Here is a 16,822-nt window from a genome sequence, read left to right on the forward strand (position 1 = left end):
CTGCTATTTTTAAAAATTTAATGATTTAATATTCTAATGTTCCATCTAATGATCTAATAATCTATCTAATATTCTATATATCGAAAATATATCGCTTCTTTATGGAAAAATTCGACACAGAAACGAAATGTCTGTTCTTTTCCAAAATGATCATACACACGCCATACTCGAACATAACGCTATCGAAAGTTTCGTTAATTCCTTGACATTTTTCTTTACGATTTCTAGAGGAATTTCTAGTGCAGTACATCACGGGAGCGATATTCACAAATCGCAGGTGTCCCTCGAGCGGAAGCAAATAGCGCGAAAACGCACTCTCGCTGAAAAAATTGTAATTTCGCGAATTCGTAGCTAGCTAGCCGACAAAATGCGGGCTGAAAAATATGAAAATACAAGGGACAGCAAAAAGGAAAAAAAAAAAAAAAAAGGAATCGGGGAAACAGAGAACGAGGTCAGAGAAGTTGCACGCGTGTTTTTGGATATAATCGCGAAAATACAACGCGCGTTACTGAAAGCGCGAAAACGATAAACAACAGCAGAGACTGTCTGACTCTCGGACAATTAAAACGTGAAAGCAGACTTGTCCAGACTTAATGATAAAGATTTAAGACGCACACCGTTTCGCTTTTAACATTTCGGTTTCCCGGATTTAACAACTTATCAGAATTAATATCTAACAACTTTATTAATTCACACGTATGAGTGTAATTAATTATTGAAGTCAGAATAAACGAATTTTGGTGTTTCAACTAAGTAAGGCTGTATTAATACGTGTGCGAATATAAAACGAATATAAAACGTACTTTACACAGTAAAGACTTCGTTAATATTTTATATAAATTATATACAATATTAGACAATATTGTATAATAATATTTTATTATTATACAATAAATTAGACAATATAAATTGCATTTGCGATAAACATAATACATACGATATAATTAAATTTAGTAAATATGAAATATACTTTGGACTCTGTTAATATATTAACATGTTGTATTATCATAATAATATTAACTATTGTTAGCAAGTTATTATTATTAACTATAATAATAATAACGTAACAATTGTATTATTATATTATGTGTTCTATTATAAAATAAGTATTGAATATTGGAAATAAAAGTGTTCTAAGGAAATGTATGAAAGTAGTATCTTTTGCTACTGATCGTACACATGTAATGTACATATTATATCTTTGTTTCATTCTACGTGCAACTCGCGTTTATAAAATGTCGTATATTTAAGAATAAATGAATTATAAAAAAATTTAATTTTTAGATAATTAATTTTAATATTAATTTGAAAGAGGATTTAATAGTAAACTAATTAAATTATATATATATATATATATATATATTTTAATTGCATAAACTATTAATTGGTGTACAAATCCCCTCAATTTCAAATAGGAATAAGTTGTAACATAGTAAAACTACTGGAAAGTGTTTTTAGACAAAATTTTAGTTTATATAAAATTATTTATTTACATTGAATGGGATTAAATTTAATTGAAAATTTTATTTTAAAATATAACTTTATTTATAAATATATATATAATTTTAAATTAATATAATAAATAATGTTCTATAATAAAAATATATTTCAATAATTAAGAATTAACAATATTATAATAAGTAGTTTAAAATAATGAAAATGAATTTTTTAAAATTAAACAAGCAAAATTTGTTTTATACCGTTTTATATCAGGGTTAATTAATTAATTTTAATAATTTAATTATCTCGAAAGTAAATGATCTAAATATACATAAATATATATATATTTTTTTTGTAAAATGAAAAAAATAAATATATATTTATAAACATATATATATATATATATATATATATATATATATAATTTTAAATTAATATAATTAAATAAAGTTTTATAATAAAAATATATTTCAATAATTAAGAATTAACAATATTATAATAAATAGTTTAAAATAATGAAAATGAATTTTTTAAAAATAAACAAGCANAATTTGTTTTGTACCGTTTTATATCAGGGTTGATTAATTAATTTTAATAATTTAATTATCTCGAAAGTAAATGATCTAAATATACATAAATATATATATATTTTTTTGTAGAATGAAAAGAATAAATATATATTTATAAATATATTTGGAAATTAAATATGTATTAGAAGTTAAATGGCCGGGGTCTGTCAAAGGCAATTAGAATCGTCCCGTTTCGTGTCTCTCATTTTGAGAACGCGAGGAGCATCGACGTGGACAATATTGTCCAAGTAACACGCGCCGCTGCGAAAAGGAACGACGACAGCCGGAGGTCTCTGTTTAGAATTCAGCTACGTACAGATCCAACGTCCATTGTTCCTTCAGAGACGCAGTCTGGCGATTACAGAGGCTCTTTTTAACACGTGGACTTGGTTCACACGCTGCTTTCAATGGCCGCTTGCTTTTTACTACACTTCGACAAGGGAACTTGGAATTTCAGCTAAGTAACTATGGGAATTAAACGATGAAAAAGGTACACTGTTTCAGCGACGAGATATGCATTGTCCGCAACGCTATTAAAAAAAATGTGAAAATACTCTTCAACTGGAGCATCACAATTCGTTACGTTTTTCATTAAACTCAGAGATTTGTGAATATATTTGAATATTTATACATTCAGTGCAATTTAAGTTCAAAACATTGACTGGTTTGTTTCCATTTCCATAGTTAGGATTGACAAGCATTTTTCTTTTTCTTATTACAACTCTGAGACCAGACGCTCTGAATTTAATCATGTAGTTGTATTACTCGTGTTTCATATTAATTTCGAATAAATTTCTGACACAGCGTAAAGTTTTGCAAACTTCGAACGTAATTGAAAAACACATAGTTCAGTCCCTCTAATATCTCAACATTGGATGAGCATATTTGAAATCATTTAACTAATCCTCAACTATCTTCAATTACGTTTTCATTTGTACTATTGATATAGCTACTAATTGTAATTAAATTAAAAAGATTCATTTGAATTACGTTTTGTTTCTTATATTTGCTGTAATTTAGAGTTTTCCAAACATTTATGCATTTTTAAATTTCATTAGCACTATTTTATCATTGCAAAATAATATTACAATCATTTGATACTTAAGGGAGTATTTCTAGTGTAAAGTGCGTATTCTTTTAACTTTGTTAGAGAATTTTTTGCAAAGAAACTATTACAGCTTTCGCAGTTAAATTGACAACGTTTATTTGTACGTATTTCAACGATGTTTTAAAATTTTTTGGGACAAAGAAAGTTAAAATTAGTGGCACTGCACACTCTCAAACATGGTCGCTTTTAAAAAAGATCGTCTCACAGTGTTCATGATTCCGGCCATTCTGCTTGTCGGAAATAAAAAAAACGTGAATGACCCTTAATTAGTATGAGTTTGGCTATAGCAGGTACCAAAAAACAAAAGAAAATAGTCGGTGGTTAAAAAAGTGGCGATACTTTGAAGTTCGATTATCGATTTTGCATGTTTTTGTTAAGCTTCGGAAGCCTGAAGAAATATAAAAAATAAAATTTCTTGGCTGATTCTGGTAGGGACTATAGTCACACAAGTACTAAATGCGTGCTTAAAATTTTGAGTCAATTGGTCGAGTAGATTTTGAGATATCAAGGACACCGTTCTGAAAAACATAGTTTTGAGAAAAATGCCTTTAAAGTTTAGTATTGCGGTAACAATGGCGCTGGTCGTCGCGTTCTTCAAACAACCATAACTTCGTTAATTTTAGGAGTTCACATGTAAAGTTACAGAGATTTATTTTTGAAACTATGTCCTTTAAGAATTTGCAAAAAAAAATCGATCTTTTTCAAAAGTTCGCGCTAGAATATCCCCTTAAAAACTAATTTCAAAGACTTTGACATGAATTTGTCGCATTTCGCGACCTTGATCATATGATTGGCACCACCGTAGTCGAAATGTAAAACAAAATCCATTAAACTATTGTATAAGTTCACTTCAATTCTATCTTCAATTCAATCCTCGAAAGATCAAAGATAATTCGTCCTTCACTCTCTCCTACAACTTAATCTTTCGTATTAACTCGGGATAATCCTTCGTCCTGTCAACTTCAATCGCCTTCGTCACGCCGTTGAATCACTCGAATTTAGTGTCGCATCACAAAAGCAACGCTATGCTCTCTGCTCGTGTCGAGTCAGCTCTCTGACGACTTTCATAAAGCTGAACGTGACTCAACACGACGTGATTTCTCGTCTACTGGTTCGGCGATTAATAATTCGACACATCGAATTCGAGAATTTAGGATATTTGTTTCCGCTTGGAGCTTCAAACTTTTTAAACATTTTGTCCTGTTTGTTTCTAAAAGTTCGATACGAAGTATCGAAGTTTCGTAAACGTGTACGCATATTTTTAACCTTTAACATTCGTTGGAATGATTGTTGACTAGTCGTAAAATTCTTGGTTAAATTTGAGTCGAGAGTATGTGTGAAGGAGACAACATTTTCTGAACATTCGTTCTCGCAAACGAAATAATGAAAAATGGTTAATAAAAGTCTACAGAGATGAACGAAAATATTATATATAATATTCGTCGTATAAGAATCCAGTTGGCCTGTGTTTTTTTTTTCAAAGATGTTTTTAAATTACGTAGAAAATGGAAAAGCAAGGGTACTTTTGTTCTCGAAAATTATCAGAATTCAAATGGTTCTGAAAATGTTAAAGAATTTTCTTGTAGAAACTATTCTATACATTCTGCAATGCAATATGTAATAAAATATACACACGTAATAAAATATGTTTGTAAAAATATATTTATAACACATTTATATTTTTTAATATATTATATTATTTAATATATTTATTATTTAATATATTTTTTCTAATTATATTATTTATTTAATATATTAGAGCATCATTAGAGCTAAATCTAAGATACCTAATAACGAATACTCAAGTTTGGATCGTAGCAATTCGATCAATCTGTTTTCAGCTTCTCGAAAATAAACATGTTTAAATGTTCACGATATTGTCGAGAAATATGTATTTAAAAGAATTTGTGCAATCATTCTATTTAAGAAACTATAATTTTTACAGTTGAAACAAAATAAATATTCAAGGTTGAGAATTTGTGGTTTCCCTCAAAACTGTTGTGAGATTCATAGAAAGGAAATTCTACAAAAATCAGCGCATGACGACAATAATATTGGAATAGATGACAATTGAAGATTTTAAGGCTGACATGATTAAACGTGTTCCACAATATCTACGAGTGAAGCAAGTGAAACAGAATTTTTAATGGTAGGCTTTCTATTGCATTTCATTGCGCCATATTGCATTGCATCACGCTCTTATTGTTTCAGATAAGTATATTAAACGATAGCCTCATTTTGGTATTAAAGTCGCTTTCGAAAATAACATTAATAAAAATTTCTGATACAGTGATAATTATTTACTTCATTTATTAAAACGTGATCTTAATTATTGCCTAGTTAAAGGATTAAATGAAACCATTGAACTGAATTGTTTGAGCATGAATTCCCTCCATTGTATGAATATTGAATCATACACGGCAGGAATAACCGGGACTTTTATTAATCCCAATGAATTCATATAAAGTTCTTTTGTTCTGTGATTTTTGAAAATTCCATCATTCTCAAAAAATCTTTCTACGTAATATTCTGTGAAAATATGAAAGTGCAAAATTGATTTTGAATAGAATTAGATGTTATTCTGTTAATTGAAGAAACATCGCAAATTTAATTTTCATGTTTATCTCTATTATCGTCGAAACTGTACGACCTAAAGAAATTATCCATTTTCTCGAAGTGACGTTGTAAAAATTTTTTTCTAAATATCATTTAATTTATTTATCCTTTCTTATTTATTTAACTTAACTTAACCCTAAGAGATTCAGTTGCTAATAAAACTTTCAGTACTTTCAAATTCTCAAATTTTAGAATTCCAACGTCTGTTTTAAACTTTTCACATTTATTTATTGAGATTCAAATTAATGTGTGACTAATGTATTTTTATTATTATTTTTACGCAAAATCATGTATTATATTATAAATGGAATATGAAAATTGTTTCACGTATCAAATATCATAAAAAGTATTATATTTTGAATATTGTGTATATTTTTTATCTCTACAACTTTCTATTTACAATTTTATAATATTTTCGTTTATAATTTTATATCTTTATATGCATAAAAATCCACAGTCTAGTTATTACAATTTCTCACGTGACGATCGTTGTCGAAGGAAACCTATTCATCATCGTTTTGTTAAAAGGACTTGAACTACTTCACTAACTATTTCCCGTGAACATATTATCGAATATCTCGCAACTCACATTTTCTCTACATACTACACCAACCGACATAAACTTTTATTATCAATCATTAATCACAACTTTGCTCATACCTTAAATCAAGCAGAAAATCAATTATCAAACAAATTTATTTTCTCATATTTAAGTTATGAAAATGATTCTGGAAAAAATTAACACACGTAAAGCTCTACTCCATCATCAATTATTAATCTCAATTTTACTTATTCCTTGCAATGATATATACTAATATACAATATATAATATATAATATTTATTATATAATAATATACTGTCTATGATATATATTATATAATAATATAATATATAATATATATAATATAATAATATACTGTCCAAATATTAACCACTGCAGTAGTGGAAGGATTGGAAATACTATTTTCATAAAAATGCGCTTCTTCCAGAGATCGAAAAAGTTAGATTCTATTCGAAACATGGTACGTCATGAAAACTTTTTCGAAACATGTTTTTGCATTGCAAGTTCCGACGAGAACAGATAAATAAATGTTCTTAAAAATAAAAACTTGGGATAGAATAGAATTTGTAAAATATAGAAATAAAACTGTTCTATCGGGATAGATAATTTGTTCATTAATATTAAAAAAAGTTCTCGATATTTATAACAAATACTGACACTGAATACTATTCCATAAATAGTGCTCGAACGTGAAAATGTATTTTTAATTAAATGTTCTAAAATAACTATAGAAATAAATATGTTCTATCAGGATAAATAATTTATTCATTAATATTAAAAAAGTTCTCGATATTTATAACAAATACTGACATTGAATACTATTCCATAAATAGTGCTCGAACATGAATATGTATTTTTAAATGTTCTAAATAACTATAGAAATAAATATGTTCTATCAGGATAAATAATTTATTCATTAATATTAAAAAAAGTTCTCGATATTTATAACAAAAACTGACACTGAATACTATTCCATAAATAGTGCTCGAACGTGAAAATGTATTTTTAATTAAATGTTCTAAAATAACTATAGAAATAAAAATATTCTATCGGGATAGATAATTTGTTCATTAATATTAAAAAAAGTTCTCACTATTTATAACAAAAACTGACACTAATAAATAGTGCTCGAGCGTGAAAATGTATTTTTAATTAAATGTTCTAAAACTAATAACTAGTTATGGAACTTCTGTTTTGTACAAATTCTAAAATATCTGCCCCATGAGAATACTATTCGAAATTGTTCCTAAGTGTTTCTTTTTAAAATAGTACCATACTTTTTTATACGAAGTACGCAGCTGTTGGAGCAGAATTTCGTTTTTTTTTTTTTTTTTTTAAACGAAAAGAACCTAATTAACATGTATTCTTTATGCTGACAGCGAACAAAGCAAATAGTTTCACAAAATTTCTCGTAGCTACTTTTCGATCTGCTCGTGCTGCGGTGCAAACAATGGAAGATATTGCTTCACCTTGGTCGTCGACGTGAAACAGCGAAATAAAAGTCCCATTTTTAGAAAGTTAAAATGTTACCCGTGCTTTCCACGGGAAATTTGTTGCAAAAAATAGCGGAAAACCTGCGAGGCGTGCGGTCTTGTTGTGCGCAATCGAGATCTCTCCCGAAGCATGAAACCAGCTTTCGCAGCAGTTTTCTTCGGGCGCGGACGAAAATTTCTACCTAGAAACGCCACGGTGTAGATAAAATACTACGCCAGCTATACGAAAGCGGGATAAAGAGGTTCGAAGTAACAAAAAGTTCTTGCAAAATGTTAATTATGCAACATTCGTCCTTTTTGTTTGTGAATAACAGAATTACGTTTCATACATTACTTTCGTAATTATGATGTTTTTGCTTACCGTGAGATTGAGCTTTGAGTAAATTTCTACTTCAGCTATTTTCAAACCTCTAATACTTACGAATACTAATGAAATGCTTTAGCTATTTATAAGTACTCTAATTTTGCTACGCTCTAACCTTCTTTTCATCTCATTTCGGATACCATTCCGATGTTCTATATCGAGGAACATGCGATCTAGCATTTCTTTTTAAAAACGCAGGATATTAAATATAATATTACATATATTTTACTTTAACATATTGTAATATATTTTCTTCTTTGCATCTCTCTGGTAAATAAAACGATTATTTTATTATTATTAAACGATTATTTTATTATTATTATATCTATACAGTACTTTAGTGCGGATTAAATACTCAACATTGACTCTGAAATATGTTTGATTAATGAATCTTGCCAGCAATATGAATTTTATCAGACGAAGCGTTGGAGAGTGAAGAGTGTCGTTAAAATAAACGAAATCTACCTTTGCTCGAATATTTTGGAAGCTCGTGCTCAAAATGACTCTCCCTACTTGTCAATATTATCAGTAATAAGTCCCCAAGGAGTTAGCTAAGTAATCACGTTTTGGTGAAAAGTGAGTCCTGCTCAATAGCTGGCGAGAACAATTAAATTGCTTGTACCCGTCGACCTAATTTCGAGAGGGGACTATTAATTGAACACATTATAACTTTGAACAGTGTCCAGTTTCTATTAGTTCCTGACTATTGAATCTGTCAGGAGCAATTAATTTATTAAGTAACTGCAGAGAAGGCAAAAGGGTCAAGCAGATAAATTCTGTTCTGTATGGTCACGGTGAGGAAGCTGAAGATTTCGAGATTTAGAATTTCTAATTTTATATTTTGAAATATTTAATTACAAATATATATATATATACATATTTGTATACTTTCCAAAATATTTCGAAATTTTTATATACTGTAAAGCCACGAAAATTTAATTTATCATTTCGTATTTTCTTTTGTTGAAAAAAAGGATAAAAGTCATTAGATTATGTACGTATTTTCTTATATTTGCGGTAGACAAGTCATAAAAATGGAAAAAATGTACAGAGTATGCAAAAATATGTAACTTGTTATGATACTGCATAAATTTCGTTCCATTTACTTTGATTTCCCATTCTTTTTATTAAATATGGTCTAAATGACTTTGTTATATAGCAGACATTATTACTAAATTTACATTACTACTAAATTTTGTGTCGTCACAAAAATATCTATGATAGCATATCTAATACAATTTGCTGTAAAGAATACAGACTAATAAGTTGCTTTGTGAAACCTCAGATTTTATTTTATTATTTAACACATGTTTTAATTCACTTTGTTTCCTTTTAGAATTCTCTATCTGTTTAATGAAATTGCAGTAGCTTAAACGTACTCTGTTAATTTAATTATGTAATTTCATATTCTATCTTATAATCTAAAACGCAAAATCTAGTCAAACATTTTGACTGATGTCTGACGTGCAATACTTTTTACGTTTTCACGCCTAATTTGTTCAATGTCTACTGTCCTATATAAGAGTGACTTTTCCCACGTCCAAACCGAGGAAAAATATTCATTCGACATTATTTGGGAGAATATTTTATATTCTTTGTAGTAGAAGTTTTCCAAGAAACTCAGAGACAATGGGTGGTAAGTAGTAGTTCCTTCAACATTTTTGGGGATACTTCGTCTATGCCAAGGGCTTTCCTAAAGATTAATTTCCTCTGAAACTTCTTTTAGAGGAAGAGCTTACATTGAAGAAATTTCTTGCGAGATATCAACCAGCTTTGTTTTCATTCTGTCATCAAGTGATGACCACTAAGTGTAAATACTAGTTAATAAAGTATTCTGCGAATACTGTCGTTCTTTCTGATCCATCTAGGGATCTTTTACCAAATCATTACCTGAAATACTCTATCACGAGCTTCTTTGATTTTTTATATCAAGAAGATTACCTGCTCGATGCATATGACAAATTTTTTAATCTTCATTGAGATATTACAATACTTGACTTTATGTGTCGGTTCGAGATACGATATGTTGAGCTGCCTGTTGAAGAATTTTGAACTATCATTTATCCCTCATTTTTCCAACTTGATATCAAATTGTTACAACGATAAAAAAATTACATTGGAAAGATAAATAGTTAAATTTGCAAATTCTACTTTTATATTAATTATATTAATTGTACGTATATTAATATTATTATATGTAATATTTGGTGATATTAAATATTATATTTAATGGTATTAATAATATGAAATATTAATAAATATAAAATTTTTAGTCAATTGTTACATGCAAATTGTCCCGCGTTTGGTGATATACAGCAGATGTTATTTGCAGGATATTTTATGGTGCAAATGATTAGTATTAATATAATAACGAGAATATTAGTATAAAACATTCTCAATGAAGAAGAAGTAACAAATACGAATTACATTTGAACACATGCTTATGTTATGATGTAGAAATTATAAAACAGATTATGTGAATGATTTAAGAATATTAATATTAATAATAATATTAATTAATAATATTAATATGCTCAATGAAAGGGAAATTTATTTATCAATTATTTATCAATTTATTAATAATATTAATATGCTCAATGAAAAGGAAATTTATTTATCAATTAGTTATCAATTTATTAATAATATTAATTTACTCAATGAAAAGGAAATAACAGCTAATTACACTTGAAACACTCAAATTTTGATGTAACAATTATAAACAGAAAATAGCTTACTTATGAACAGATATTCCATTTTAATATTCATTTTATATCAATATGTTTTATTCTGAAAGTATAAATACATTTCAAATATGTTATATATAATAGGTGTTGTACACTCTATGTGTATGTGCCATCTGTTAGATATGTATGTTGCCAAGGGACATTGTGCATTTAAAAATTAAATTGCTCTGTGAATGGACACACGTGGCTTCGAATATATCCTGCGGTTACTTTTTTATTACAAAAGTAGAGCGAATTGTTGGCTAATGGAAAAATTGGTCTCTTAATGCATGAATAATTGACGAGAAAAAAAAAGTGCAGAAAATTAGAGGCTCGTGTTTCCTCTTTTTCATGGAAATATAATAAACATTTGTAAAAGCAATTTCCACAAGAAGCAATAATTTTTGGTAGATGAAATTCCAGTGGAATTTTAAATTTTACTCTGTTCTACATTTTTACCAATGAATTGCGGATTTTTTAATGCATTTTATTAACTTTTACAATAAAAAAGAAATAGTTTTATCTTCTTTCTTGATTTTCTCCGAAATGGAGAAAAAAAAAATGAGTAAATCTCTAAAGGACATTTTCTTCTTAGTTTATAAGTCCACTTTTACAAATTAAATTTGAAACATATTGTATAATAGGAATTTATTAAACTTTGTTACTTAAAACTTTGCGAAACTTTTGTTCGAAGAATTTGAATATTTTCGCGTATTCATCTCTCTTACTTAATAACTGATGAATTTGGCAGATTTCCGTTTATAAGTCGTCTTACTTTCGAACGTCTGCTCACCAAGTTGATCCGAAGAGTGAGAGAGATGGGGGAAATTAGGTTCAAGGAGAAATTTCGTTCACTGATTGCCAATTTATTGAGCTGCAAGTTTATAACGCATCATTATTATTGAAAATGCAAGACAGCTAGCTTCGTGAGAAGGCCAAACAACAGATTTCAAATATTTTTCAAAATTAAAAAATAAATTGTGTCGTAAATTCGAAAAATCGAGGCAAAACTTAATATATAAATAAGAAAATAATATACTCTCAGTTTGAATAATTTTTAATATAACATTTATGAACTTACTTTTGACATATTTATTTAAAAATAATAAATGAGAAAATAATATACTCTTAGTTTGAATAATTTTTAATTTAACATTTATGAATAATTTTTAATATAACATTTATGAACTTATTTATTTGACATATTTATTTAAAAATATAAATAAGAAAATAATATACTCTCAGTTTGAATAATTTTTAATATAACATTTATGAACTTACTTTTGACATATTTATTTAAAAATAATAAATGAGAAAATAATATACTCTTAGTTTGAATAATTTTTAATTTAACATTTATGAATAATTTTTAATATAACATTTATGAACTTATTTATTTGACATATTTATTTAAAAATATAAATAAGAAAATAATATACTCTCAGTTTGAATAATTTTTAATATAACATTTATGAACTTACTTTTGACATATTTATTTGAAAGATATACTGGCATCGGTTTATAAAAAAAAAAACCTGATGGATTTCCACGTTTAACGATTCCAAATGCATTTACAATACGAGTTAACCATTGTGTGAATTTTATTTATTCGCACAATGGTTAGTTTGTTAACCGCACATGACAATATATGTTCACCATTATATATGAATTCAATTGAACGATGATTTTATGGCTATTTGAATGCTTTGTGACAAACTGGTCAATTTATATTTAGTGGTTAGAATGACATAGCACCAGAAATTGTATTTTTAAAATTTATTAATTTGACTATCTATATTCTGTGATAATTTTTTATCGTGAGAAATAATTGTAGTGATCACATTTCTTGATTATTAATTATTCTTAAAAATCCTTTTAATGCTGATTGTTTTAAGACTTAATATTAAGCGCGAGAAACTTCATCTTTTGCTACTTTAAATTTTATATTTTCCTTTATTTTTCAGAGTTTCATTTTTTTATTAATTCTAACCTTTCTTTTGCATCTTCTATTCATTCCGTTTTCGTTTCTTTTCTGAGTAGGTATGTTTCCTCTTAGTTTAATAAATATTGAGATGTCTTTTTTTAAATTTTAAATGGTCGATAACTCCCTGAGTTGAATTTAAACATTCAATATTTAGCTATCAATACTTTTATCATTCATAAAATAGTGTGAAATTCGTAATTTTCTCTAGTTATTATTTTTTAAACGACGACAAAACTGAAATATGCTTCATTGAAATACAAATTAATTATTTAATCGTTTTTATTACTTACATATGATACATAATGTATTCTTTACTGAAGGGCATTGGAAGTATCAAAATTCAGCAAACTTACAAATATACTTACAGACACATAATAATAAAAAAATACTGATTAAAGCATAAAATTTCCATCAGAGACTTTTATGATGGAATGGAATATACAAACTTCTATTCATATATATTACGAAAAATTGTTTAAATCTTTAAAAATACACTGTTTTACATCTATAAAGTGTGTAACAGAAATAATTATTATTATATTATAATCATTATAATTATTATTATATTATATTATAATTACTACTATATTATTCATATTACATTAAAATTATTATACATAAATGGGTCATTTTGGCCACTTTTGGTAATCTACAAAAAGTCAAACAAAAATTATTATTATATTATATTATAATTATTATATTTATTATTATATTATTTATATTATATTAAAATTATTATACATAAATGAGTTATTTTGACCACTTTTGGTAATCTATAAAAAGTCAAACAAAAATTATTATTATATTATATTATAATTATTATATTTATTATTATATTATATTATAATTATTATATTTATTATTATATTATATTATAATCATTATATTTATTATTATATTATTTATATTATATTAAAATTATTATACATAAATAGGTCATTTTCACCACTTTTGGTAATCTACAAAAAGTCAAATAAAAATTATTATTATATTATATTATAATTATTATATTTATTATTATATTATATTATAATCATTATATTTATTATTATATTATTTATTTTATATTAAAGTTATTAGACATAAATGGGTCATTTTCACCACTTTTGGTAATCTACAAAAAGTCAAACAAAAATTATTATTATATTATATTATAATTATATTTATTATTATATTATTATATTATTATATTTATTATTATATTATATTATAATCATTATATTTATTATTATATTATTTATACTATATTAAAATTATTATACATAAATGGGTCATTTTGACCATTTTTAGTAATCTATAAAAAGTCAAATAGAAATTATTATTGTATTATATTATAATTATTATTTAATTTATCCTTATATTATGTTGTAATTATTATTGTATTACTCACATTATATAAAAATTATTATACATAAATGGGTCATTCTGGCCACTTTTGGTAACTCTAGTGTCAATGACACCGAACAACTGTTCTGTTGGACAACAGAGACTGATCCATTCAGATCATTCGAAACAAAATTTGTTCAGGTGGATCGTGCGGAGAACGAGGAGGGCCAGGGAGGGGGTGGTCTGTCGACGTCTTCGGCGGGCTGCAGCGGTGCTTCCGGTTCGAGGATGGGCCCTGGGCCCGACTCCGGTAGCAGTGCTCCCTCTTCTGTTCCCCACTCATTGGCGACCTCGAGGGACGACGAGGACGACGAGGACGAAGAAAGCAGCGGACGACGTTCCAATGGCCACACCGGAACGCGGTGAGTCACTTCGATTCTTTCCATCCCCTTGCGATTTTTATCGGTGTTTCCTTTGGAACGATCCACCTTACCCAAACATCGCACGTTTCCTTGTGTAAAGTGTACAGCGACAAAGCTCCAAGATCAAGGGCACGTCCTCGTTTTTTTCTTTTTGTCTTTTTTTTTTCGAGTCCCGTTTCGAACTGCCAGTCAAGACTGCGTGTACTCGCGTCGTAGACGGATTTTCAAGGTTCGTCTACGATTTCTCTGGTGTTTGTAACATTGATGATGGGATAACTTTTCGTCGCACTGATGACCGATTTCTTTGAATAGTTGGTTGAATTTATGTGTACGTTTCCACACGTTGGCTCAAAAGTTAGCTCATCGTTAGGAATATTGTTCATTATTAACTCGAATCATTTTGCGTCGTCGTATGACTCATAATGCATTTCTCTAATCCTGTTGCGGTCTTCTTTAACGAGGGATTTCATAATTTAGACTTTAAATACTTAAAATACGTTCTTGAGAGGAAAGTAATATCGCCTGTTTCAATTTTTAGAATATGAAAAGTAAGAGTTTTCTAATGGTTCTACTTGGAAACTCATTTCTCGTTCCAAGAGAATTATATGTAATCTTGAATCGAAAGTTATAAAAATATATCTTTATAGTTCTATTGAAGAATAGAGAATATAGAATTATTGTAATGATTTCGAGTTAAATATTTGTTTCGACATTAATTCAAGTGTTTGGAATCACTTTTAACGAAGTACTTACAACCATAAAGTTTAGAAATCTATTGGGGAATCTATTGAATGGCTATTGGAATATCGTTTATGGAAAAATAATGTACTTTGATCTATTTTTAAAGAAAATATTCTGCGAACGTTTTGTTTCTATCATTTCAAAGATAATCTAATCTCGATATCATCGTGGATTTTATATATTAATAATTGAAGAATTGGGGAGTGATAAGCTGTTCGAATATCAGAAATTATAAACAAAAAAATTCGCTTTTACGAATTTTGTAATCAACTTCAATTTATCCACTTTACAGATTTAGAAGAACGATAAATTACATTAATGAAATTTATATTAACTTTCGTCTTCAATCACATTTTCCATTTTGACACGTTGATAAAATTAAGCTTCAACATTATTTTTATTTTATCTTATTCTGCGTGGAATACATTCTTCTAGACTAAGAAAAAAGGTTTCTATTTCTTTTGGCATTTGTATCGATTGCTACTCCAAGTTTCCAACCTGCTAACATTTGCAATCTGATTTATAAAATTACTGGAAAACAAAGGAAAGATCGAAAAAGTGACGCAAGACCGCAGCAAGATTGAATCATTTTCTTACTTTCTACTATGTTCTATACGTATCCTTCTATATTCTATACTTCTATGTCCGCCCTCTTCAGAAAAATTGGAACAATCTAGAGAAAGAAATGAAAGCAAATTCTATTCGGGAAACCCGTATCGTGGCAACACTTGGCTGATATAATCTGCACGAAGCGTAGGACGCGTGAGAATTTTAATTCGACGCGTCGCGACCACCAGACCGAATCGAGAGGAAAATGCATTTAAGTGGAACGAGAGTGGTGACAGGAAAATACTTTTAAAAAGATGGAACGAAAGAGCACGCGGATATACCGGATATATTCTGGTCTCGTTTCACGATGTTTGATTTTAAATACGACCTTTAAATGTTAAAAAATGATTTTTTAATGAAGTTTCGAAAATATGTTTGGTAATGAAATTATTCTAGAAGAGCAGTGTGACTACAATGATGATGTTCGCAACATATTTAAAAAATATACAAAATATATAAAAAATTATTCTGGAAGTGTAACGTCTCTGCAATGATCCATTCGCAACGTGTTCAAAATATATAAGTATTTAAAATATTTAAAAAATATAATTTAAATTTATTTGCAAATATTAATTTAGAAAGATATAAATAAGAAATGCAATACATAGATTCTTAAAATCTCTTGGAAAGGAAATTTTTTTAACATACATTTTTAATATTCATTTTCAGTATAAATAAAGATTATATAATAATTTCTACTGAATTTAGTTTGTAAATAAACTGAATTTTCTTACATTTGTTTTAAAATTATGTATTATATTTAATTTAGTCATTGGTAACTAAAAATTTTAACAGAATTTGCTCCGAAAAATTTTCTCCGAATCAAATGTGACTGTAGAAGTTCAAAATCTATTATTTTATTTA

General features: G+C 27.6%; 1 protein-coding gene across 2 annotated transcripts in view; it reads left to right on the top strand.

Annotated features, from left to right (window-relative positions):
• The window catches only part of LOC122536294 (cyclic nucleotide-gated channel cone photoreceptor subunit alpha-like), a 270,944-nt gene that overhangs the window by 197,291 nt on the left and 56,831 nt on the right, over window positions 1–16,822 (top strand). For both annotated transcript variants that reach the window (XM_043668539.1, XM_043668540.1), the window contains one exon: window positions 14,388–14,608. In XM_043668539.1, coding sequence (XP_043524474.1) covers window positions 14,388–14,608 — 221 coding nt within the window. The remainder of the gene's footprint in view (window positions 1–14,387; window positions 14,609–16,822) is intronic.

The sequence above is a fragment of the Frieseomelitta varia genome, unplaced genomic scaffold, assembly GCF_011392965.1.
Source record: "Frieseomelitta varia isolate USP_RPSP 00005682 unplaced genomic scaffold, Fvar_1.2 scaffold_820, whole genome shotgun sequence".
Classification (NCBI taxonomy): Eukaryota; Metazoa; Arthropoda; class Insecta; order Hymenoptera; family Apidae; genus Frieseomelitta; species Frieseomelitta varia.